At 40.8% G+C, this 26,558-nt stretch overlaps 2 protein-coding genes and 1 long non-coding RNA gene across 10 annotated transcripts; 2 read left to right on the forward strand and 1 right to left on the reverse strand.

Annotated features, from left to right (window-relative positions):
- Positions 1-4,595: 4,595 nt before the first annotated feature.
- On the forward strand, positions 4,596-16,109 carry LOC111260582 (MFS-type transporter SLC18B1). Of its 7 annotated transcripts, XM_022833457.2 has the most exons (7): positions 6,225-6,597; positions 7,190-7,220; positions 10,079-10,545; positions 12,364-12,581; positions 13,200-13,708; positions 14,023-14,377; positions 14,611-16,109. In XM_022833457.2, exons 3-7 carry the CDS (start codon positions 10,128-10,130, stop codon positions 14,914-14,916), a joined length of 1,806 nt encoding a protein of 601 aa, XP_022689192.1. In that variant the 5' UTR covers positions 6,225-6,597; positions 7,190-7,220; positions 10,079-10,127; the 3' UTR covers positions 14,917-16,109. The 7 variants fall into 7 exon arrangements, with proteins under 7 accessions (XP_022689195.1, XP_022689191.1, XP_022689196.1 ...); XM_022833460.2 differs by lacking the exons at positions 6,225-6,597; positions 7,190-7,220 and adding an exon at positions 4,596-4,940 and having other exon boundaries at positions 14,023-14,362; XM_022833456.2 differs by lacking the exons at positions 6,225-6,597; positions 7,190-7,220 and adding an exon at positions 4,597-4,940.
- On the reverse strand, positions 10,561-12,058 carry LOC111260583 (uncharacterized). Of its 2 annotated transcripts, none has more exons than XR_002680414.2 (4): positions 11,924-12,058; positions 11,465-11,606; positions 11,092-11,176; positions 10,561-10,883 (listed from the first exon to the last, which is right to left on the reverse strand). It is a non-coding gene; the product is annotated as an uncharacterized LOC111260583 (long non-coding RNA). The 2 variants fall into 2 exon arrangements; XR_002680415.2 differs by lacking the exon at positions 11,924-12,058 and adding an exon at positions 11,773-11,886.
- Positions 16,110-22,996: 6,887 nt separating the features above from the next.
- Positions 22,997-25,932, forward strand: LOC111260579 (uncharacterized). The gene is made up of 2 exons (XM_022833452.2): positions 22,997-23,052; positions 24,462-25,932. Exon 2 carries the CDS (start codon positions 24,473-24,475, stop codon positions 25,376-25,378), a length of 906 nt encoding a protein of 301 aa, XP_022689187.1. The 5' UTR covers positions 22,997-23,052; positions 24,462-24,472; the 3' UTR covers positions 25,379-25,932.
- Positions 25,933-26,558: the final 626 nt, after the last annotated feature.

The raw sequence follows: 26,558 nt of genomic DNA on the forward strand, positions 1-26,558 counted from the left end.
ATACATATACATATTTTAAGGACAGTTTTTAAAATGCCGAGCGGGAGAGCCTGGTTGTGGCTTCAGCATGAGCTGAAGGGTTTACACAAATGTCTGATTTTTGCATTTTCTTATAATCCGCCATTGCAAGATCCGCCATTTCTAACTCCGTGGAGCATGTGACACAGCTCTTTTGATCGGTGCTACGCCGACTGCCGTTAGCGCTGAAATCTTCAGCGGCTTCAACTACATTTTAGTGCATTCGGTGATTTCACTGAGTCATGAAATCGCGCAGCGATGCTCCGTCAGTTTACGCAGGCGTGATTCCTTGATATAGTTTAGGAACACCTTAAAATCCACATAACAGAAATCGCTTCTGCTGGGTGAACGCGTGCAGCGTAATAGTTTCTCGGTATATTTCATACCGTCTAATACTAACAAGCAGTCAGGTGATGCTTTCCGTGGAAACTTTCCCAATAGGCGGGCCTTGAATTCATACCGTGTTGCTTTACTGCAACAACAAATACAAAGCAGTACTGAGCTGGACCTGGCAAAAGTCCACCAGTTCCGAATAGACGCTTGTACGACCAGCTGTAGCCGCCTGCTGTCTTTGAGACACGGTAATAGTTCCAGTATTAGGTTTATTCAGAGATAGTTCTTTTGTATTCAAACAATTCATTTAGTTCAGATGATTTCACGCAAATCCTTTTCGTCTTTTGTGTTGATAAGGTTTAATAACATAAAAACAAGCTAGGCGGAGTATTTTAGTGAATTGAGAAACAACACATTGAGTCAGCCCGATTTATGTGTTAGAATATATATAATTATTATTTAGTATAAGTATTTGACACGTTGTTATACTAAGGTTTCATGACTACTTACAAAATGATTAGTTTCGTTATTAATTAGTCAAGTAATAATGGTCTTAATATTTATGTTGGCAAAAATGTACATAATGTAGATTATGGTTTTTAAACTACATCAAGTTACACCTAATAGGTAATTTTCGGCGCTCATTAATTTCCGCAACTTAATTTCCGATATATTGTCATCCCAGCATACACGAAGTTTGGGCCATCTTGTCAATCTGTGATTGAGAAGCTGTCATTTTTCTATGGTATCGCTAATTTAGATGACGAAGACCCTTAAAACAATCAACAATTGAGCAACCTCTACAAACTCTGTCATGTGCATTTGAGTCACTGTTCCAGACCCAAAAATCTTGTATTTATCAATGGATTATTTGTTTTCAAGGTATGTAGATCGAGCAGATGGAAACGTACTACACAAGATAGTGTATTTTTATGGTTTTTTTTTGGATCTAGTCTCCAGTATCAAGGGGGTGTCAGCTCTCCCACAGACGCTTCCCTATGCAACAAGTACCGAAAAATACAATTTATCATACAGTTGTTTCAAGCTTGAGAATTGGAAATAAAAGGGTAAATCAATGATCGAGTATTGACACGACCGCTGAGCAATAAAGCACCCTTTAATACAATACAATAGGCGACCTTTAATACGCAGGTTGCCTAACGGACCAAAATACTCACAACGGTTTACCAAGGCAGATGAGGTGTTGCTATTATAAGAAGACTCGATTTAAGTTTGTACTTGACTATGGTAAAATAGGAAGAACTATGGCAACCTATCGATAGCGTAGACCATCCGGGTGCCGGAATGGACAGCAGCCTTAGGTCCGTTGTTATGGGTTTCGTGTACCACTTAAACGAATCTTTCGATGTGAGCCCGCCAACGGGAGTGTCATTGGGTATGGAAGCAGTGCACCTAAGGTATGTCAAAATATAACACGCATGCATAAATATCAATTGTAGGTATAATCGGGTAAACGACCTGCAAAGCGCGCGCGACTGATACTTTATTTTTGAAAGCCTTGTCCAATCATGGTAAAGCTATTATCGTTAAAACGTACTTTCAATATTGAAATTCTGACGAGTCTGCAATAATTACATAGAACTGTGTCATACTTCCAACGTGAAACCGAAAGATATAATCAGTATCATTGAAGATGAATATTCTGATTACCGTCAGTACAGATACGGTTGAAGCATTCTCGTGTTTCGTATAATATGATAGTATTATTTAATTAATTTTCTATTCTTCTATCTAAATCTAATTAAAGGCAAACTTAATTTATGTAAAAGCGTCACGAATTGGTTGCTTCAATGAGAAATCGGAACCACTCAGTGGTGACTTCAGCCTGAGCTGCAAGACGGCTAGGTATGATGGCGCTTCCGGCAGGCGTACTCCTAAACAAATATTTATTATGCCGACCTAAAGAGACGATTTCCGTCCGGGTCGTTTACAACAAGCAGGGTACATAATAGTCGCTTATTACTAAGTTCAGTTGGATTTAACCCCAATATTAATTTATTTCTTTTGTATTATTACGATAATAGAACTATTAGTAAATTCGTTGCGACAAGTTACGCATGACGAAATTGACAGAAAATCCTTATTAGACATCTTCTAGCAGTTGTTGGTGAAAGTATTGATGCTGTAATTTTCATGAAAAGAGCGAGAACTTCATTTTGAAATACGATTTGTATCGAAACCTTTCGATACTTCGAACTTTTCGATCGTTCGAGCTATGAACGACCTTCCAATGGCCCACACCACGTCCGTAGAAAATGAATAACATGAAAATAAGGAAAGCTGAAGGCTTTTATATTATACATTTTTATAATGTAGATACTAAATGCACTTATATTCTTCATTAAGCTCTCTTTACGCTGAAATCTCTATTTCCGTGATAAATTAATTAGAACAGGCACTCATAAGGTTTAAACTGTTTTAGCAGAACTCATCCACCCATTTGGAAAGAGGTCTGCGTTTAGCGGCATATGGATGGCAGTTTTTCCATTATAGTTCGTACTGAGTTGGTATGTTGTCTACGGGCTCTTCATCGGTAATCAAAAATAAGAGATTCCTCTGGACCGATTACTAATTAACTTATTACAGTTAAGGTATGAATTTCTCTACGAATTTTAGCTATGTCATCGAATTTGATTGACTATTTGGGTCGATCAAAGCATTATGCCTTTGAGTTTTTCGAGCTTGAAGCGGTTCGAGAAATCCATGTTAGGTATTGCAATTTACGACTGCATCTTCATTATGTATGGCCAGGAACCGTTAACGTTATTCCGTCGATTATGCTTCAGTACTGACTATGAAGGAAGACAGCTCTCAGACGTTTATAGAGGAGGTCTCCATAGCGAGGGTTTCTAACGTTAAAAAGGCCTTGGTCCAAGAGAATGTGGTTCGCTATATAGACATTGTAGTTCCCAGGATGTGACTCTTCTCCACTTCGCTGCTCTTCATATTCACTTAAAACTATGACAAATCCTATGCACAAAAGAAAATCCAGAAAGAAAAATATGGTTACTAGTTCAACTACTGCGTACGGTGAAAGCTGTAATGCCGAAATAAAAAAATCACTTATAAAAATATATTATTATGACAATAAAATCCGGCTTGGTAGCTACAAGGTAATATGTAATAATGTAGGACAACATTTGTGTGTTCAATTCCAACAAAAAAAAAGAGATCTTAGAAATGCCTTTTACACGAAAGAAACCGGCGTAAGTTGTGGCGCAACTTTTACCATTGGTTTCTTAAAACACATTGGATCGTGTCTAAATCATACTGAAGCTTATTTCTGGAGGCACTTCTGTATTTTGTAACGTTAAGATTACGATCATCACCATAACTATAAGCGGTCAGACAAACGTATGTGTCATTGTACTTCAGCAGCAAATTTCGTGTCTTCACTGTGAGGTGTCCTAGTTTCGCTTGAGGCAGAGCTCTCGAAGTAAAAAATCGACTCGCTATTTTACCGGTGGAAATATTTGCAATTTATTACGGTGCTAACAACGTCGGAAAGGCAGATGATTAACAAACGGCAGATCGCGTCAGCCGCCTTTTTAGCGCCGATCGATAGCTTGCAACATGTGCACAGCTGGTTCATTCTATCAAGCAGCGAATACCATTAGAGAGAGCAGTGGATTAGTGGACAGCTCGAAGGTGTATCTTAGAAGACGCATGTCGTGACCGAATTTTAAGTACGAATGTAAAAATCGCCGACCGACATGATCGAATCAATGGCCCTAATGTAATATCAGCACTATGAGAATGACGTAGCTATTTCGAAATTCGACATTTTACGTGCACCGCACGCCAAATAGAACTTTTTCTACCCAACAACGTTTATTGGAGAAAGACTGTGCTTTCTATTTTCCTCTGGTTGCTTTTGTGGCCAAAGTTTACCACACTTCGCCCATGTCTTTGATCTGTAGGTACGACATGCTTTTATGCCGTCCGGAAAGTGGAACGTTTTTGCGAAACAAAATAACGTTAGAGTAAACAGCTGGTAAGATAGGTCATATCAGCTAAAGTTCAATGATTTCTTGAAGAAACAAAATTATAAAAAGGAACCTAGGTTATAAGGACCGCAGTCATTGCGCATTGCGTACCACTATCTATGGTGCTCGTGTCGTCCAGCGTATGTTAATTGGCCGAGCACTATGTGTCACACAAATGTGTGACAACGTTCATCATTGGAAATGTTGAATTTGCTTGCTTGTGCAGGGAGTCCAGTCAGCTGAGACTCAAAAAACTCCCACCGTAGTCCTCAGCTGGACCTTGCTATATCGAATTTTTACTACCTTAAACCATTAGCATTTTAGGGCTGGCCTACGTTTACCGGTGGCGCAAACATAGAAAATAACGTTAGTTTCATCTGGTAGTCTTCTTACTCTCGAGAAAAAACTTCGCCAATAAGTAACAGCTAAATTGTTTTGTCAAATGTTACACATGTTCTGCGTTGCTGGTAGCAGTGGTAAATAATGTGTAAACCAACTCATCGACGACTTCTATAGACCGAGGTTTTCCACTCGCTTCTTGTTGAAACCATAAGAACAGAATGATTAAAAAGCTGACGAGAGGTAAGTACGAGCTTATACGACTATGTAGATTCTCGATAGGATTGTAACACGGCCCAGCGTAAACTTAGTTAACAGAGCTTTCTACGTGCCACGGAATTCGGAATCGGTTGACCAACTTGTATACTATGCGCGTACCACAGGGCGCATTTAGCTTTTGTCGAAGGTATAACTGGAATAATGTTGTACATTTTTTTCTAATAGTCAACTTAGCGACGACAGCAGTACCTTGTTTTAGATGTATTGTTTATATATATGGGATAGTGCATGACTATTAAGATTCTAATCGGGCTTTTATCTACGCGTTAAACGGCGCGTCTTCCGCTGCCTTCTGAACAATCGATTCACTTGGTATCTGCTTCATGGACACATTCTCTCCTGTATTCTCCGTTCGTCACTAGTTTCGATGGCACGCTGAACGTCATTAAAAAAATGCTATTGAGTAAATCGCAGTGACGACGATGATCTTCCTTCCGCCCCGGTCGATCGCCACGGCGCCGAGCCTTTGAACGTCGGCTTTTTAAACGCGGCACCCCACATAATATGATAATGGTGGGACATTGATTATTAGCGGTGTTTTTGTCCCGGCGTCTGTTTGTCGCCAATAAAATACAAACGTAAACTCATCCGCGTAACAACGCTACACTTATGCTGGCGACAGCCGTAGTTATAGTCCGTGATGCCAGAGATTGGCTTTACCGCAGGCCTCGTCTCTGCTGAAACGCTTCATTAGAAAATATCTATACTTAGGGTTAATTAATTAGTTAACACCTATGCTATGTGGTCGGACATTATTGTCCATATCATTCTCCCGTTTAGTGACAGATGACTGTTCATTTCTACCTCTACATCTTAGATTTATCGGCAACCCTCAGCTAAACCGGTTGGTTAGGGTAGAAGCGGTGTATTTGGCGCTCGTGCGCTTACTGACAGGTTTTTTTCTAGCACACGAGTCAAATCGCTTTTACTCGAATTTAAATGAAGTGTAATGTGTTCTAACGTGTCCTGCTGTAGATGAAAATCTGTGTTCAGGACCAGCTTCAAAGCAGCAAAAGACCACGAACAAAACACGCAGAGAAAAAAAAAACTCTCGGACATAGTGAACATCGTAACCGCTACTGCTGTTGCTGCCGAGAAAAACAAAAAGGGGAGGGGGATGGTGGTCTCTTTTTTTGAGGATCATTCCTGTCGCTCCATTGGCTGCCGCAAGTAGAGGCGGCGCCTGCGTAGATTTTAGTACGCTGTGAATGCTATTCTACTCATTGGTAAGGTAAGCTAAGCTACCTGTCGCATTAGCCCATAGGTAGGCAGGAAAAAGCCAGTCTCAACGTTTTGGGAGTGCATGCCGGTCCACGAACGTCCTAGTGCTATAGGCTATAAGCCCATAACATAGCGAAATCCAGCATACAATGGTCGACTATTATCCAAGCAAGCGTTCGATTACGTTCAGTTGCCGAGACGTGTGGGAAATTAGGACATTCAAGATTCGTATTTTTAATTAAGTATCAGCAGCTTCATTACCGGATGGTTGCTAGGGCTCGCGAAGTGTTAGAGTTGCGAGGTGCTGACAGGAGGCCGGATTAAAGTGGAACGATTGTATAGGAGTCGTTCTTGTAGAAATCGTGAATGTCAGGGAACAATACTCCGGGCCAAAAGAAAGGTCAGTAATTGTACGACATTCCATGCGTTTATTCAAAACAATTCCTGACGGGTAATGATACGCATTAAGGATGTCCTTCCTTACACTTACGGAGTTGGCTTCTCAACTATCGTATCGTATTGAGTTACAAACATAGACTCCTCGGATGAAGATTTTCCTTTGCTTGTCTTATGCTCGACTTTAACGCTCGTGTAACTATGGATGCTTTCTCTTTCGTATAAGCGTTAATGTCAAGCTACACACACACACACACACACACACACACACAGATAAATTACAAATAATCCAAGAGGTATGCCCCTCTCAGACAAGCAATCGCCATAGCGGTTACCTTAATCTATCTGACAAAATAGACTCGCCAACCACTGTGTAGTTGGGTAGCGGGACATATCCCGAAAGTTATAATGTCATAAACGCAATTAGGTGAAAAAAAAACAGGGAATACTATAAACAACAGGTCTGATACGAACGTTTTTCCGTTCCGTCAATACACTGCAAAGCAAGCGCAAAGAACGTAACAAACAAAGTTTTGTTATCGCTACAAAGGCTTAAACAAGTACTTATCGCCAGCGTATTTGATTTGAGTTCACAGGTGTTTTACAAATCAGCTGCAGTAATTTAAGGTTAGTAATGTTTACTCTATGCGTGTACTTGCATTTTTTTAGAACATGTCTGAATCAATGTGCTAGAGCCAGAGAGATGGCTCATAGAAGGGACCACAGCGTGTTACCTGGATACACATTTTACTACTCCTTATACAGACGCACGTAGCGTTGGGCAAATGAAACACAAATATACCACATAAAATGTGCTAAGACCTATGTGGTGTGTGTCAGTTCGTTCTGTTTGCCCCTCTCAAGGCTTCATTGATCATCGCTTCTCTTATCAATGAGAATCGGGATCGATCTCGACGATCTTTTTTCCACATGTACAAGTAAATTTGAAATAAACAGGAGTGGTAGAGTGTTTAAATCTGCGGTGAGACTTCATGGCCTCCGTCTTGTTTCTATTGATTACCAGTTTTGCGTTTCTGACGCCTAACGAGAGCTTTGCGGGAGTCCGCTCGACATAAAACTGTATTTTTTCAATAAGGAAAAGATCGCCGGCATAAAGCAGCCATAACGAAAACAGAGGTACACTGGATTTGGGTTATCATCCAGTGCTATGCCTAGGTTGATCGAAATAACAATTCTGGCTGGACCACTCCATCATCTATGTTAATGGAGTATCTTGTAGGATAACGTCTGTTGTTAACCGTAAATCGCTCTAGTCAGATACAGCATCTTCCGAATAAGCTGTGCCAAATCCCTGTCTTGGGGGACCGTATCAAACACCGATTTGAAATGTGCAAACACGACGTAAAGAGCCTATTTTGGTCGACGACAGATACGACCCATTTTCTGAGGTATTATGCTGCATAAAGTGGAGAGTTGTGCGAGAATAAGTAAACAAGCTTTCAGGAACCTCGTCACACGCCATGTGATAACATAGGTAAGAGCCTTGTGGCAGCAACTTCTCGTCGCGACCACCCCCTATCTATAAAGATGAGTCGTGCGGATTACTTTTTTTCTTTGTGTATGACGTTTCGGAGGGCAGGACTTCAGTTCCTTGGCAGGCGGTCATGCTGTTAACAGGCACTGAATAAGCTTGTTCAGTAAAAAAATCATGTCGGCCGAACGTTTGAAGCATTGATTGCAAACGGAGCGCATGTCGATTTGTGGCTGCGGCTGGTTTGAGCCCTAAAAAATATCTTCTTTTGCCTGTCAAGATGTATGCGATCCTCTTGGCAACTGTTCCTTTGTAACTCTACCAACCACGTTCGACGACACGCAATTGTCCGTGTCAAAAGAAACACCTAGAAAGCTGCATCGTCTTCACTCGCTTTCTACTGACGTAGCACCGTCACCTAATTTACAGTCCACGAATTGCGTAACTTGAAGAAAATATTCGATAGGGAAAACTGTATTCGTAAGGACCGCTTCGTGATTAATCCTTCACTGATGCCATGCCTGATTTATCTCAGGTACACACTTTAGGCCATTCGTCCTACGAAACTGTTTTAAAGAAACTACTCAAATGTTTGTCTAGGCCGTTGTTTTTTGACATGCAGAGCACTATCTAAGACACGATTATGTATGAAGCCAGGACCCGTAGGAAACGTAGGCATAACTAATTGCTTCTAGGCTGACTAGAGCTAGATTTAGCATTTTAGTTACCTTGAAGCTGCATGCTCGTAGTTACTTGGTCAAAAGAACTATGAAGTATACGTAAATCTAAAATGTGTTATAAAGCTGCTGAAACCCGTGTCTTTTTTTTTTATATAATACGTTTATTCTCAATGAGGGAGGCGGTAGCAGTGCTGCAAAGGCTTCGGTTAATATTGCATTACATCGCTGTGAAATTCTAGGCGTCTGGATATTTACCTCGGCTTGACGGAAGTTGACGGAAGGGTATCTCGAGGTCACCTTAACTTCCTGAAGTTATGTTTGGACAAGCAGATAGCTCGCTTTGTAACAGCGTGAATAAACCCATTGATCTTCCCGTAATTCTCCTGTTAAGTCGTTATCCTGTATCTCTTGTTAAGACGTCTTTACTGCATTTAGGCCTTATTTTGACTACCGCACTGTACGACCACAACTTCCATAAGCGGCAGTGCACTATGGTTAATGTTTTCAAAGAAACTTTTTACTTTATATTGATGCCGTCTTTATTGCCGCAGGTAATACGCAGTCGCTGTCTCAGCAACAATTTGACGTTGCTGATGCTCTTTCTATACGCAAAATAGACAACGTACTGTATTCTTGAGCTAATTGTCAGATCTAGTACGACATCGAACGTACAAGGGAACCATATTTTGAAGCTTGGAGTTCCTGAACATTTCCGCACCGCCACTGGGTTGCACTTACCGCCTATTTTATCATTATATACCCGGTATCGCTAGATACAGCACAAAAAACACGAATTGAGCTACAGGGACTAGACCTCCATTTTGTTCTGGGAATATTGATTATTATTATTTCCAAATTTTAATGTCCAAGTCAAGTATCTTTTGAATGAAAGATCACTTAGCTCTAGACTCTTAACTTACAGTAAGGGATTTCAACTAATTATTAGATGATTATTTCAAAGTATCGATTATAGTTGAAACTCATAGAAATATGTAGACCTCGAAACAGAAATTCCTTCCTAGAATAGAGAGATGTACCTGGGCGAGGCACCTAAATAGGCGCATGGATCATCTCTACAGTTTGTTTAGAGTCAGAATTCTATGCTTGATATTTAGGCAAAGACTTATCCAATCGATAGTCTACAAAAGAGCGCACCGGCAGTGGCCACCACTAAATAACTGTTTCGTGCCTGTGACGAGCGGCGCAAGAAACGCTCCATATGCTCCTCCGCAAGAGTATTCAACGATTATGAACAGCTCATGAAATCTGCTCGCGGCAGCTAATCCGGAACGCGTCTTTACTTTTTTTTTTAGTCGAATATCCCATATCACCGTCTAGAGGAATCCCAACTGACTCTGCCCAATGCCTGCTGCTCTTTCAACTCATCCGCCGCTCACTGACAGGGATGATAGCGACGAAGGGTCCGCCTGTAATACGCGCCTATCTGGCATCACGTACAACCTTACCTCTCCAGCATCTCTATCGAGCTCAGGCAGTGATCCCGGCCAGTGGTTAACGCCTCCCGCCGCGTCCCCGTTTACCCACAGCAGTCGTACATCGAATTGGTCCTTCGAGGATGAGCCATCCTGGTGTTCGGCGTGTCTTGCCGGCGTGGGCAGATGGGTTATTGGCAAACTGGCCGAAGACATCAGCCGAAGCGAGGCGTGGCTTTTAGCCACTATTACCGGAGTTAACTTTTTGTCGTTCTGCGCGGGTAGCATTATTGCGCCTATTTTACCACAGCATCTTGCAAAAAAGATGGAACAATTTGGCAAAGAAGGTAAGGGCACTATGCCTCTGTCTGATTTTTATCATTACCTAGTTAGAACTAGCATTCCCTTGTTAGCAGAAGGATGTTACACTGCGTTAATTAGTACAAGCCATTCTGTGTCAACCGTATTACCATGCAGTAATAAGCGACCGATTGAACGTTCTATTTTTACAATTTAGATCTAACAAAAACAACGTTCATGTCAAAATCTCGAACAATATACTATTATCTAAATGGATATTTACGTAATAATAATAATATAAGAAATTAACAGTATACCAATACGTAATGACGAGCAAGAGTTTAATGCCAGTTTAAGAGGGACTCCCTATCGTTGTTGCACGAACCTGGAAAAAAGTTCCCACAAAGAACTTCGTAACATCTTTAGTTTAATAACAGCAGGATAACTGTCAATGCCAAATGATTATTTCACATTATCGGCCTCCGCTTTCGTTGCTCACTTCGTTTTTTGAAAAATGTTTTAAAGGTTAATACAATGTATTCTGATTTCCTACGAGAGTTAGGTCCGTAGGCTTAAATTTTGACTGTGGGTACCTCTACGAAGATGGTTAGATGATTTCCGTTAGTGTGTACCTGTTGCTTCTTTTCCTTTCGAATTATTTCCATGTCTGATGAGTTCCTTGAATCGAAAAATCACAATGGTCTTAGCAAATGCTACTTATTAATGCTTACCGGTACCAGGTAAACGTTGCCTCGTCCTATTTGGTGCTCTGCGTATACCTAGCGGATTAAACCTTCTGCATGACGTTTCTTAATAGCACGCTGTTATGACGGCACTCTAATCCAGCGGCTGCCTTCGTGAGAATTTCCATGTTGAATTTTACGTCCTTAGAGAATCCCTATTTTTCTAATGCAAACTTTTAGCGGAATCGGCATAATTCTATCGAGACTACTATCAGTTGTTTACCCAACGTTACGTTGTGCACGTGGTTGAGTTAGGCACTGGTAAGCCATTTGATATTTCCAGGTGCTATCCTCAAAGTCAGTTCAGCTTGTACGTCTCTCACACGTTTTCAGGGCGCCGATCCGTCCAGTTCCTTGGCAGATATCTAAATTGTAAACCGGAAAAAAAAGATGATCTTATGTTAGGAAACAGCGACGGCAAGGACGAACCTTTCCCGAAACGACTGTGCAACTGTCGATACGATGACGATGATTAATAGTATTTTTATCTCTTTGCAATTAAACAAATAGCGTTCGTTCAGGCCAATATACCATAGAACCGCACGATCCAAGACCCGATCGATTTCAATGATCTTATCGAGGTAGTTGCCTGAATTCTCTCACGTAAAGACCACTGCTACATATGCGGTCTTGTGGCGTCTCAAAAGTAATACTGCATTCTGCCTCTGTCAGTTCACCTTACCGATATTCACAAACAGTCACCTCGTGCGAAATGGACGTCTTGTCTGCTAATAGGATTACGCGTCAATGATACTCGTAGAGATAGCTCCCTCGAAAACTACGTCAAGCTTAAACCATTTACGACGCTAACAGCGCAACGGATACGATTCATTTGCGTATTCGCCGTTACGGCTTGGCTTTCTATTTACGTGTCGTTTTCTTGTTTCCGCAAAAGTATAGATCTTTACACTTTATGTAGATATAACTACTAATTATTTCGTCCGTTATGCCGCTGACAGCGCGCAGTAAAACACAGATTGTAAAGTGCATCTTTTCACATTGCCTATACGAAAATGTTAGAGCTCCCCTTTTCTATTGGCTTACAAACGATCGTTCCCGAGATTGTTCGGATCAATCAGTTCATGTTAATAACTGAATCGATTTATCAATCCATCATTTCAGGTACAGTCAGTGAGTTGCACGTCTCACTTGCCTTTGTTCTATATGCAGGATCATCAATGATCTCCTCGCTCGTTTTCGGCCCATTTATTCCTCGGTTCGGTGTTGAGTATCTCTACTATCCCGGTCTGATAACAGTCGCCCTTACCAACATCGCCTTGGGCGCTCTCGATCTCTTGCCAATCGGTTCCTACGAGAATTACATTCTTGCCCAGCGCGTTGTAAGTAGCACCGAACGGTCACATGGTACTGGGTAGAACGGGTGACATCTGGTACATAATCAGCACACAAGCAATCCATTTCAAAAATATGCTGGTTGTATTTCCAGAAAAAAACGAAAACGTTCAGTGCGAAATAGCTAGAAAAACTGTTTGTTTTTTTCAGTATGAAGAAACAACGGTACAGAAAGATGGCTTCCATATCAATGAATAAGGTAGATAAGCGACTATGGAAATACGCGAATAACAACGAGTACAATTGGTGCTCTCGCTAAACAATAGCGCGTCCAACATTTCAGAACCTACGGATACAAAGGACACACTATACTGAGCCTGTTTCAGGCACATCCAGGAATTGCAGAACGATTGTTCTTCTTCTTCTTCTTCTTTCATCAAATCATATGATCACCAAAAATACAGAAAATAGACACAATGACTCCAACCAATTCAAAGTATTAGAGCATAAGTGGTATATATATATATAGTTACTGATGCATTATTGATGGACACCAGAAACCCTCAAAGCTCCGGTACTGGTGATAGGAAACAGGATATCGCACGTCTCAAGTCGGTGACAGAATGATGGTCGTAATTAGTAACAGAAGTGTTCTTCCTCGATAGATTCGCGTCATTGAGGGCATTGGCGCTGCCGCATTCAACACTTCGTCACACAGCATTATAATGAAAGTTTTTTCGCGTTACATCGACGAAGCGTTTGCCGCAGTTGAAGCAGCGGTCGCGATCAGCTTCTCATTAGGTCCAATTATTGGCAGCCTACTCGTCTCATCGTTCGGCTGGTTCTGGGCATTTTTCGTGTTCGGCATTATTGTACTAGCGACTATTCCGATTTCAGTGTGCGTTTTTGGTAACTACGGTTCTCTTCGCTATGTCGAATACCTGCGAATCCGAGGGGACCCTTTATTGCCATTGGAAATTGTGCTTTCATGGAAGGGCCTATTCGTTGTCATCACGATGATCATTACAACAACTGCATTCAGCTTCGTGGAGCCCACTCTTGAGCTGTTCCTCGAAAACACAATTCAAACTGAACACAGTACAGCCTACTATTTCGCAGAGGCTACTTCCTTTGCCTTAACCGCTCTGGCTGTAGCACCGTTCATCGCTGCAAGGTAAAAAAAAAAATACACCTATCTATCTCGCATTGTTCATTTAGGCAAATTTTCCGTCTCTTAAAAACTTTTCGCCTTATCTATACTTTGAAAAAGCGTAAATTAGTTAAAGAACTAGAAAATTTCCTCTCTATGGTCATATGTATCATTGAAAACATCATATATATATATGTATATAAACAAATAGATTTGGATGTGTATCAAGCTACCTTCGTCTTCACTTAAGGTGCATAGCAATATGAGCTGAGGAGTTACAGCATTTTATTTTGTGATTAATCTAAATAAAACGTTTTTTACGTGTTCGTAACTTGAAGGTCAAAAATGGGCACAATGATCTTGGGAACGTCAATTCTAGGAATCTCCTTCCTGCTTATGGGTCCGTGCCGATACATCTTACGCAAACCGAACGACGTGGCCACAATGTTTGGCGTAATCGTTTTGGGAATAGGCTTTGCCTTAGCCTACGTACCAACCCTCGACTTCCTTGTCGATACTGCGATCTACGATTTGGGATATTTCAAACACCCTGCGACGTACGGGCCTATCTCTGGCCTATGGAATTTCTTGAACGGTTTTGGCGAAACGTTTGGCCCTGTTATCGCCATGTTCCAGAATTCACCGGACATCAGGGACGCGACCCTCGTATTCTCGACGGTACTATTTACTTGTGTGGGTAGCTTACGCGTATTTTTTCATTCTTCATTTATATTGGTTTTGAGTACAGCTGAAACAAAATCAACGTTTGCTTACATTAACGCATGCTGTATTCAGCCATTGTCCGCCGTTCTTATTTCGGCTCTTATAACTTTAGTTTCGATTCTTCAAAGATTCATATACGATTGCTCTTGTCGTTCGCAGTCGAGTATGAATAACTTGACTTAATTTTGTGTTTATGGTTATAGGGAATCGGATTAACGCTGATTTTCTTCCATCTCTCTGTCGAAAAAACACTTGAGGGACACCGATTAGCCGAGGGGAGGAAAGTAGGAAAAACGGCAGCGTTTGCTAGTAGAAAGAGTCGGACACTAGCAGATAAATCCAAGTTGAACAACAGCAGTAATGATCATAATGACGACAATATGGATAACGAGTCACATACCGAAAGCGGCGAACTAGCCAATGCTATTAAATACTTCTTAAAACCCAGCAAGAAGGACAAACACGTATATGAACCCCCTTTTATACAAAGACATATTAATAATGTCTAAAAATAGATACATGTCCAATCTTGCCTTTCTAACTTCGAGTTATAACAGTATTGTTTGCTATACAAACATTTTACGCTCTAAATGTGTGCACCTATATATATATATATATATATACAGGTGCACGCATATAAAGATGTAAATATGTAAAAAAGTAGAATATTTAGGGTTAGGCTATGGCAAAAAGTGTGACCATTAGCGGGCCAACCTGCTAAAAATGTTGCACTTTATACGTAAGTGGATACAATTCAAGATCGGTCCATTCTAAACATATGTAAAAAGCGGATTGATAAGCATTTCACATTAATGTAGGCGTGCTGATTTGATTATTTTGATAAGAAAAAAAATCAAGCGTAGGCTTTTTTTATCGAGAAAAAGTAACTATAATAAAGCTCAAATACCTGTAACTGATGGCCGACTTATCTCAGGGCTGCCGTTCTATATATATATATATATATATATATATATATATTAAAACGGTAAAAATCTTTCTGGTTGTAATTTTCAAGGGTCTGGTCCCTATGAAGATATTGACTCCATATAATGGTAAATGGGTCACATAAAGCTGATTGTTTCCCGCGTGTATTTTTACAGAAATTGTGTCTACTCCGCATATTATACATTTGAGTACAGAAAATTACTATTATTACAGTAGACATTTATATGAACCGTAGAACACTGGAAAAAAAGTTGTGTTGTTCATTATTCCGCAAAATAGGGTGGCAAAAAAATTTTCCGCAAAAATATTTATGATGAGTTGAATATAAATCTAACCCTAGGTAGGATTTCTTAGAAGCTATCGTTGCTTCTAAAGGTTGCCGCTGAAGGTTCCAATAGATACTGTGCAAGCATATCTTGTAGTGCCTCTAGAGCCACCTACCGAAGTAGTAAAACAAGCCCCACATAACCTAAGCTTAAGCAAAACCCTTTGCTCTGCAAAATCTTAGCATTGTCCCCTATATACTGTATATATATCATTTGCGGTCTATAACAAATCTTTCTTGAATCAATAAATCGTAACATTGATGTTAAACATACATAATCAGTACCCATGTTACCGTTATATAAACTTATAATTGAAATTGTGTACAGCTTAAAAATTAAATTAGCCACATATTAAAGGCACTAAGCCTAAACAAAATATGTCAATAAAACGAGCTATTAAAGGTCAAGAAGTATAAAGTCTATCGCACAAACGCTGCTATTCGTTTCCACATAGCTGCACACCTATTACTGTTGTAATAAGTGGATCGACAAAAAACATATTTCCGATTTACTAGATGTTGTTCCTACCCAGAAAATATCAAGTTCACCATAACATCTTTCTAAAACCAACAAATCTCCATTTGTAGTTATTTGTAAAACACTGTAGTTTATCTGCCTGTTTGTATTACCCGCTGCTTTCGACGCTTGAAGACTAATGTATTTCGAGATTAAGCAGATATACATTATGTATAGACTTAATACGTTTGACAAGTCTTTTAGGCATGTTCTTGTAGGATTTCGCGGTAAGCCACTGACCCCCGAATATATCTTTGACTTTGTTTCATGAACTAATGACAAACTCAAAGGTCGATGTTAAGAAGCGCTACTTTCCCCGGCGTGATAGTTGTCAACACGGATTTAAATACTATAGAAAAAATACCATGAATGAATTACGTACTATGAGTTCCTAGATGCAGCTTTTTTGGTTCCTGCTGCAGGCCCTTAAAACCTTGAACTTTTGAAGTACGTATTGTTCAATTTAATTGTAACAGTACCACTTTCAGGAAACAAGCATACCAAAAAAAAAGGGATAGGAATACTCATCGTTCCCTACTCATATTTCGTTCTATACTTCACAGGACCTACCTATATTTCAGCAAAAAAAAAAAACTAAACACATTTTAGTAGATGGAAACACCTCGTTGCTGTTACTATGCCATTGGAGCCAATGGCAGTTCCAAATAAAAATTGGTATATGAGTGCTAATCCCCTGCGCATGAAACAACACGATGCGACGCTTACTAACATTTAATAACGCCAATTACAACAGGACCATTTTTTATTTATCAAGTACTTGTTGACGGGAGAAATCTTTTTGGAACGATTGGTTAAACATTACATCGAAAGAAGCCTCCTTTTCCCAAATTACTATCTGACGCCTGTCCTTCATTTGCATTATCTGCTTGGCAGATGCTGCCATTTTTCCCCACGACTTTCAGCACTGTAATTATCATTTCGGCACAGGGTAGATCCTATGGATTCCAGGTGAAGCCAAGTATAAATTCACCGCAGACGTCCTCGTTCCTCGTCGCCATCTAGACAGGATCTAAAAATATTTCAGATGCCGTACACCTCTTTTTTATCGTAGTTTGCGCAGCTGGGAGATGCGCTCTTACCAATTTGATAGCAGTACTTTTCGAAGGTCACATGGCTGGCAATTGGTTGAGTGAATACGTTAATGACCCGTGCCCACAACCATAGAATTCACCCAATCCAAGGATCAGGAGTTTCGTTCAGAATTCAGGTTGTCCTGTTCGATCGAGGTCCGCCGTTTTTTGCTGATGAAATCTCACAATGTGGTCGAAGCAACTCTGAGATCCCACGGTATTTGCTAGAACCTGCACGCAGTTGCAGTGCAGGTTTCTCTTGAGAGGTTGAAGGCTATGAAGTGCTGCGTTCTGTCCAGGACCTTACGCGTCGTTTGTCTTTGAGTTGTCTATTTCCAGATTCGCGAGGCATGCAGCATGATGTCGTCCACCACTGACGTTAGAAACCATCTTGTCTCGTCTGAGGCTCCTTTAGGTCGTGAGAGCAAAAGTCGAAGATCGCTGGTTGCCTGAACGGCCCGCTTTACTGCTTGGTGAACGCGCGGTTGTAAGCACAACCCTCACGTACTTAACCTATTTGAATAGCCCTGCCAGATGGCTAACCGATTTAATGCGTAATCCTGGCTGGCGTTTTTGTCCGTTCAACAACACCCCTTCTGCTTCTTCGGTGCAAGGCTATGTCCTGGCCAGGTTAAGATGTTTGTGAAAGTCACATCTGCCACTCATTTCCCGATCGATCAAGACCAGCACAAGCTCGTTTATGTAAGCCGCTGGGTGCACGTCCGGAAAACGAGATAGACGTAGCACCCCATCTTACATAATATTTTATGAAATAGGTCCGAAGACCGAAACCTGTGGGGCCTCTGGTAGGCCGCTTCATCATATGTCGCCAGTCCGGTGCCTCTCTTAGGCATGACCCTTTCATCCTAAGTAGATACGGTGGGATATCTAGTGATCTAAAAACATTGTTTGTCGCAACTAGGTCACGGAGTTTTACGTATTATCTAGGAGTAATGTTTTCTAAATCGGAAGAATATTGGCCTCCTTGCTTCTGCGATTTCCGAAACATTGTTGATAGGAGTGTGTGTGGAGTTACCTCTCCTAAAGCCATGTGAATCGCCCGACAATGCTTATCTTTTTCATTGGATTGCAGTTGATCATGCGTTCTACGGCCGCTGACAGCACTCCTGGCATTCTTATTGGTTAATATGGTAATGGATCCCTTGGTTATTTACTCGCTTCGGGATAAGCGCAGAGCGCGCAACTTTTTAAACCGTTGAGTTGCCTATCCGAAGCATTTCGGCTACCCAACGCTGAAAGATTTCTGCATAATCTCTGACGAGCCTTAGTAGCACTTCCGTAGGGACAGCATTACGGCCCGGAACTTTTCTCGTTTTTATTTTCGCCTTAACCTTACCGATGATAAGTAGATGTAAGTCGAAGCTTGCATTAGCAGACAAAACAATTGGGTGTGAATGTAGGTCTGTCGGGAAACAGCGCGGTTATGGCCCTCCGCGCTTTTTGCGATAGGAGCTAGAAAAACATACTAAAAATTACCTTGTACGATATTGTACCTATTTTTCTACGAGCACTTTTTCGCAGAGCAATTTCTAATTATCGTTTTTGTTCTTGCATGTCTTTCGGTAGTTTCCGGCATACCTCACCGTATACTTCTCAACGCTTAAGAGCGTTTTACGAATACTAGGCTCCAAGTCGTGTACACCTTTTTAACCGATGACTTCAGTCACTAGTACCATAGAAGATTGTAGGTGCATAAAATGAGAGTTTGTCGTTTGGCTAGCACTTAATACGCCTTTTCCAGCATTTTCAAGATACGGAGTTACAAGACCCGCATGTTAAATTCACCTTTGCCTATCGTAGTCCATCTGTATGTATGCATCTGGCTGATCCAGGTGTGTAATCGGCGGTTGCAGATGAGGCTGGGAAACGTAAAGCGTATACGATGCAAAAGTGGTCAGACAGGATTTCTGTGTATAATTTGTGCATGCAAATCGGATACAGAAAGAGGATGCAGGCTCCTAACGCTCCTTGCTCAAGGCCTTTTACAACACTTGGACTGAGATAATACATGCGTTGTAGGACTAGAGCCACCTCGTTCACTGGACACAGGGTCTATTTTATCTTGATGTGTTCTTGCTTGGAGAACAGTTGGATGGCCTTGATCAATGAGTTAGCGATGCAAAAATAATGCCTGGAGCGTGTTTGCTCGCACGGATTGGCTGGAATATCAATAATCGCCATCTTACCGAAGGACAACGCGTTAAAAATCTGACTATATTTTGGTGGCGTCCTTATTGTTGATGACCATCGTCCTAGATTGTCCTGGAACCTGCACGTTAGCTGTCATTGTCGTGCTTAAAGTGACAGCTGCTGCAGTGCAAATGGAAATGCCATTGGTGTGGTCCTCTTTAACTATAATTTTTATGCCTCTATTGAGGATTTTGAAATTCGTTGCACTTGTATCTCTCATGTTGACGGAATGACATTTCGGCCAGTGCGGACTGTGTCAGCGTACGTACCCATACTGATCCCAAGAATGACGATTTTCACTATGGTGTTCTTGCACTTAGGCTTTATTGATTTTCTTGGAAAGCGGCCTTTTTCGCAGATCATGGAAAAATGCATGATGCGCTGCTTGTCCCTAATTGTAGAAATGGCTATAATTGCTAACTTAATGCCATTCCTGTCTAGAGCTTCGCGTAAAAGGCATGTTGCCTCCCTAAAAGCATGCAGCTGTAAGGCTGTGACTTGCAGAATAATTTGAGCGATAAGGTCTAGAAGGTGGCATAATGTGGTTTTGTTATCTGTACCCATAGCTCCAAGTCTTGGGCAGCTACAGTTCAAAAATAAGGCCTTGCATCATCTAGGACGGAAAACTTAGTGGTAAAATGTTGCAATGAGCGGTTGTCCGTATTGTGTTTCGCCGAGAGTAGAACTAAGCGTGTTAGCTTGTCGGATGGAACGCTCGCAATAGACAGCTTCGTCTAGCTGAAGGTTGGACAGCCCTTCGGCAGCAGTGTGAAGTACTGTTCTTCCGTCAAACTCGGGCCCTTAAGTATATTGCTTTACGGCCCCTTATTCTCCCTGCAATTTTTTTCCTTACCACCGTGTCCATCGCTTTCCGTTGACGTGCCTTTGGTTATTTTCATGTGGGGATCCTCCTTTCGCGATCTTTGGTAAGCTTCCTTATTTGTTTGCCTAGTAAGATGACGCTAGTTTTTCGTATCTCTGACAGCTCGAATTAGAGCCTTTAGCTTGTTCGAATAGTGCTTTCAAATGACTGGTAGTAACTCCCTTAATTATTGTTATGGCTTTATCGGGAAGGAAACACTTTGTCTTGGTGGTTTGTAAATTTGATTTCTTCTTTTGCTGTAGAACCTATCTGCGAGGCTTCTGCTTCCATTGTGTCAGACTCTGTGACTAGAAGGCGTCTTTATCGCTATCTGTCTTTTCGAAGCTGCTAGCGTAACTTATAGTCGTGTTGCTTTCGGTTTTGGTTTGATCGCTCTCGATTGCATCGCAGTCACCTTTCGTCTTTTTCAAGGATGTTATAGGGGTTAGCGATCGTTATGTGGCTGTTTAGAGGGCTTTCATAGTCCGCAACGATTGGCTGAAAGCACCCGCTCATTAGCACGTGACGGAGCAAAAAGTGTCCAGCCACCTCCTGCCGGTTGATTGCTCATATCCAACGGATCAGCTACTGCTGTGATCGGTATAGTCTTCGAAGTGCGAAATCTGAGCTTTGCACCTTGCCTTCAAAAGGCTGCAACTAGGGGAAGGCGCTGTAGTGGGTTTTCAAGGCATAGATCTCCCTTTTTTACCATCTCAGCTTCATATTCTAGTGATACGATAACAGCTTTATATGGTTAGAGAGCAGATCAGCTAAAAACACCGTTAGAAGTGTTCTTAAAATTAATTCAGTGTAAGTTTCCCTGATTCGGGTGTTGCAAGGGCAGTTTGGCCGAATTGTACAAATAAACTTGTGTTATATCATGTCTGTCTATTGTAGTGAATTAGCTCTTCTCTTTTTTAGTCATTAATTTCTTCATATTTAACCCAAAACGGGACGTACGTTTGTGCTTTCTTTAGCCCTGCTTGTTTCAGTTAAACCATCCTGTTTTACAGCTCAGTAAAATAGACGTACTAAGGTGTGCGATATAATTGCGGAAAAGTTTTGAGCTCTGCTAATAAAAAAAATAATAATTAAACTATATTATAGCGGCTTACGCAACGTACTTGAGGGGTCGCCGTTACTTATTCATCTACTGAACTCACTAGCGATGATGGTACCTATCATATATGGGATTCCCCTATAAAATGCATTTTATATAAAAGTTCTAGTTTATGAAGCGAGCTGTGCTTTAAGGCATATCCTTGTGCAGAATTTGTTCTTCTAACGGGATGATACGCTTTCTTTTTACACGGTAGTCTATGGGGAGGTCGGTTTTGGCATGGATCGAAAGCTCGCCGTGAGATGCATATCTAAATAATTCGTCTGTTCCTGTTGCTAAAGCTACGTTATTACGCTGAAAATTGGGCCAAAAATAATGGCAGCGTCATTTTCTCTTCGTTAGCAATTGACTGTGTTTAGAGACAGGGCGTCATCGTCATACCGCTATTAAACAGTATCATCGAAAGCAGTCCATCAAACGACACGAGGACAACGATCACCCTATCACATTCTGGAGATTCATGCAAAAAGCTCGTACAAAGGTGTACAGATAAAGCAATACTACACCAGCTATAACTGGACAGCGCCAGGGCAGGCCAAGCCATTGACATTTTTAAATAGTCCACCTTAGCCACAAGCTTGTCAACGAGATGATAAAGGTGATTAAATTTAAAAAAAAATAAATAAATAAATTTTATTAACAGCGTGTTCAAAAGTCACATAAGCACGTTAATCAAAAGCTGAACATCTAAAAAAGGTAGCTGTACGTGCGGCCGATTTCCATTTTTCGTTCTCTTAGTATTTACCTGGGCGTCGTGCTTCTGACTTTAGCACTGATTTGAGTAAATCCTCTCATTAGGTGTGGAAACGATTCCACACCACAATAATGGCACAATTTGAATACACGTACGCTAGCACAACCACAAATGAGTTAGACGCACACATCTACTATGATCTCAGCATGAAGCTTAACGCTATACAATGGAATACGCCAGGTCTTTGCGGAAAATGTCGTCCGGGTAAGCACTTCCAGATCATTTGCAAAAATCAGTCTTTTCATCGTTAGCTTGATGGCACTCTTAGAAGAAATTTTTAATTTCTGCATGTGCAAATAATGTCTACTCTTCAATCTACATTGTAGTCAATAATGATATGCAATCGATATGGCATAGGAGCCTCTCATATCTAATGTTATGTACCTGACCTGGAGTATCTTCATTCTTTTTTGCCTTCCTTTTCAAACAAGTAAAACGGCGCCATCTTTGGAGTTCTGCGCCATTATTCAGTGAAATGTTTGCGTGTTCATTAAAGCAAAGCTTCTCGAAATTAACTGTCAATATGGTTTTTTTCTTAGAGTCTTTTCGCTCCTATAAAACGTTGGATAAGTGGGTTTATATACGTATAAACCTATATTCGGATATTCTAATCGTAAATATTCATAAGTAAATTCTACTGTTGTGAAATGAGTATCAGGTTCAAAATGCGGAATTCTAAAAATCTTTTTCCACCCATATAGAAATTTCTTAAATATTTAAATTTCCCGCCAGAATTGTAAACCCGACAAAATAATCATATGATTGTCATGTCATTCAGTGGGGTCTCTGGTCAGGAACGGGTTAGCAAAGCGCCGTACAGGTTCGTTTGATAAGTACATCGCTCATGTGCCAGCGTTAATAAACGGTTCTAGCATGGCTAGATAAACGCTGTCGCAGCAGACAAACATCGTTTTAGCGATTTGTGTTTTGGCGATTTCCTCTTCTTCTCTGTATTTCGAAGTTATTAGAAAAACCTTTCAGTTATTCGTGCAACTGCATGCTCTGACAGACCCTCGCTGGAACACCACCACCAAAAGCCCGGCAATAACTGCAACTTAATGTTTCAAATTTTCAGTTCACTACCGACCCATGGCATTATTTCGAATTGTGTAATAGTAGCAATATGGAAGGATGTAAGCAATATTTCGTTTTCGTTAAACAGCAATGTGGACAGCAAAGACACTATGACAAATAGATATTGCACGCCGCTGCAAACGAATATTTTTAAGTCAAGGTGTTGCACTGCATTCAAGGTCAAGGTGTGCACGTTACTTTTGCGTCACAATGCTTGTGCTTGTATAATATAAAACGTTTACGTCGTTGATGGTTGAATGTGCACTCAGGAAGCACCTCTTTACTATCACCATCTCCAGTGCACTCTGCTGTATTATTGGTAGAATTCGACGACATAGTCTTCATTACATATGACGAAAATAATAACAATTAGGTAATTATGGCTACTTATTATCCATATTTAACTAGCATTCACAGCCGAATTAAAGCTAGAGATCCTAGAGTGCGCCGATGACTCAGATAAGATTAACTGTATGCATGAATAAAATACGAAACAGATAGATGGCATCTTCAGTGAAACGTACTATTTTTTACGGACGTTTTACGTTGCTTACGGAACATCTATTCAAGTAACAGTTTGTTATATGCTAGATTATATACGAACCTTTAGGAGTTTTGTGAAAACATATTCTTTCCTATATTGTTTGCTTTCAAGTTTTCGCCAATCGTGAGTGCCAATGGAACTTCCTAACAATAATTTTATATGGTATCATCATCATACTTAAAAATTAAGGAAAATTATTCCGATAGCGTCATCAAACCTTCTTTTTATTTACTGATTATCCAAGCAGTTAACAAACCGTTGAGATATTCGAGAAGATTCGTTTCTAATATCTACAATATGTCACTGGTTTTTTTTTAATCAAAATCAAATGAATTTAATCTCTTATCAGCTAGATGATATCGAACATTTACCGATTGAAAAAAAAATTAAGTTGCGTTACAAAAAATAGGAACGACATAAGATAATACGTTGAACTAGAAAAAAACGTTCATACGCGTCACTTTCTTTTTAATATGCAAAGGGTAGCCTGCGGTGTGAAAAAGCACAATAATGAAGAAAGAAACCTACTGACGGTAATTATTATTATTATGCGTTCAACTAATTATATCTTCATCTGTATTTTGTTTTGTTTAATATTCTAATATATAAAGAAGGTGCAGTAATGTCGAGGGAAGTTCAGCAGTTAGCAGCGTTACGGGTAGTAGTTGATGCCGTGGACGATGTGCTTACCAGCTTCAGCTCCGCAAAGACGAAAATCATCGAAGTCAATGAGTTAATTGACTCGGACTCCGACTCTACTGCTGAACTCCCCATACCGGCCAGGCGCATCGAGCTTCCTTCTTCCTCCTCAGAAGATTACGGGAGTTCATCGCCAGCTTTCTTGACGGAGGACGGCTATGACGAACTTTCAAATGAGACGATTACGTTGGAAATCGCGAAGGGGTTGGACAACTTGTTGCATGAATACAAGCTTCTTGACAAAGGATTGCGCCAGTTGGACTCTGTGATAGACACAGACGACATCGGCTCTCTAGGCGACCAAGTGTCGTCGCCCGCGAAATATTCGAGTGAGCTTATATCTAACTTCACGTATGGGGGATATGATGAATATGGTTTAGTCTTCTGGAACGACGACTTCACCGAGAGCGATTATCAGTACACAGACGCTGAAGATAGCTTCCACGACGCTGATGATGATGATGATGACGACGATGATGATGACGACGACGACCCGTATTTTAAAGAAGACGAGGTCGAATGGCCGAATGAGCGGCAATACACGCCGCCGCCAGCTGGGGGCTCTTTAGTACAGGTGAGTGCCATGACGAAGTCTGCAGTAGAACTTCTCCAATCATTACTGTTATCGCTTTTTCATACGGACGAGCGACCGGCGCGACTTATCGACGTGACCACTGATGCTCAACTGCGAACGGTGATTAAAAACACCTCCAAGTTGCTGGCAAGGGTGGCACATGCAATTGAGGCGACAATAGCCATTCTTGAAGCGATGTTCGACGAAATACGAGATGACGCTGCTGGATTTGATCGGGACCCATTTGTATTATAGACGACGCAGGAGAGCTAAGTGTCCTGTGACGTCGATCATTTTGTCATCTAGTAGACTTAGTCAAATAAGGTCAGGTAAATAAATCCGTAATTTAATACGTTAAGCAGTAATTCGCAGGATAGTTCGATCCAGGAAGGATTACGCCTGATTCAGACGAGCAAACCAGACAAATCGCCCATTACCGCTTAAGGCTTAAATTCAACCGAATTTGTCCTTGCACATTTTGCCACCGGGTTTAGGCTCATAATGAGACTAATGATGATTTGTATTACTCCGATTGTCTCAAGTTCTTAAACGTTCGTATCGAGTCGGCTCTTGTTCTCTATCTTATGCCTTGTATCAATTCCTGTAGTTGTTCTTAATCGTGGACTTTAAGAAATTAGTTATGACGTTTGTGTCCACTTTGTTAGTTAATGTGATTTGTGAATTACGCAGCTTACAACAAAAAGTATGGTATCCCTTATTTGATTTTAATAATGATTGTTTTGATATGTAAAAAGTAAAAATATTATCTCACGCAACATTTATAATAAAAAAAAAAAGATGTACCTATAGTAATTCGTCTTCATTATGCGTCGCTCTCGGTAATTTCATTGATTTAGTACAACACGTAATCCTTATCTTCATATGCAGCTGTATGTGGTCTACTGAGCCCATTGGTAATGGGAGATTTGAATAAACATAGTACCTACACAAATAGCAATTTTTTCTCAGAGTTCATTTTTTCTCATATTATGAGAAAATTTTCAGGGTTATTCTCTATTTTAGAAATCGATTAAAGACTAGCCTAGATTGAGCATTATCACTAAAATCTTAATTTGATTCTATAGAATCTATCAACACACTACGGGTATATCAGAGCGACTTTTATCAGTATCTTGAAGTGCCCTTTCAGCGAACGCGGCCGACGACGTGTGTGAGGCAGTTTTCCATTGTTTTACGCTATTGGTTTAAGAACTTGGCTCATTTTTAAAAAATGAGTCAGGTCCTTGAAGCTTGACTTTTTCGATCACAAGATAGCCCTAGTAGCATTGCCCGATATCTCACTAATTTCGAGACATACAGCAAGAAAATTCTTTGCAGAAACTCGTTCTTGGCGCGCCTTGAAAAGGTCGAATCCTATTCAGCCTATTTGTGGCGTACCATCAATTTTTGCGCTTGATAGCGTATTACCACAACG

The sequence above is a fragment of the Varroa jacobsoni genome, unplaced genomic scaffold (assembly GCF_002532875.2).
Source record: "Varroa jacobsoni isolate VJ856 unplaced genomic scaffold, vjacob_1.0 scaffold_454, whole genome shotgun sequence".
Taxonomy (NCBI): domain Eukaryota; kingdom Metazoa; phylum Arthropoda; class Arachnida; order Mesostigmata; family Varroidae; genus Varroa; species Varroa jacobsoni.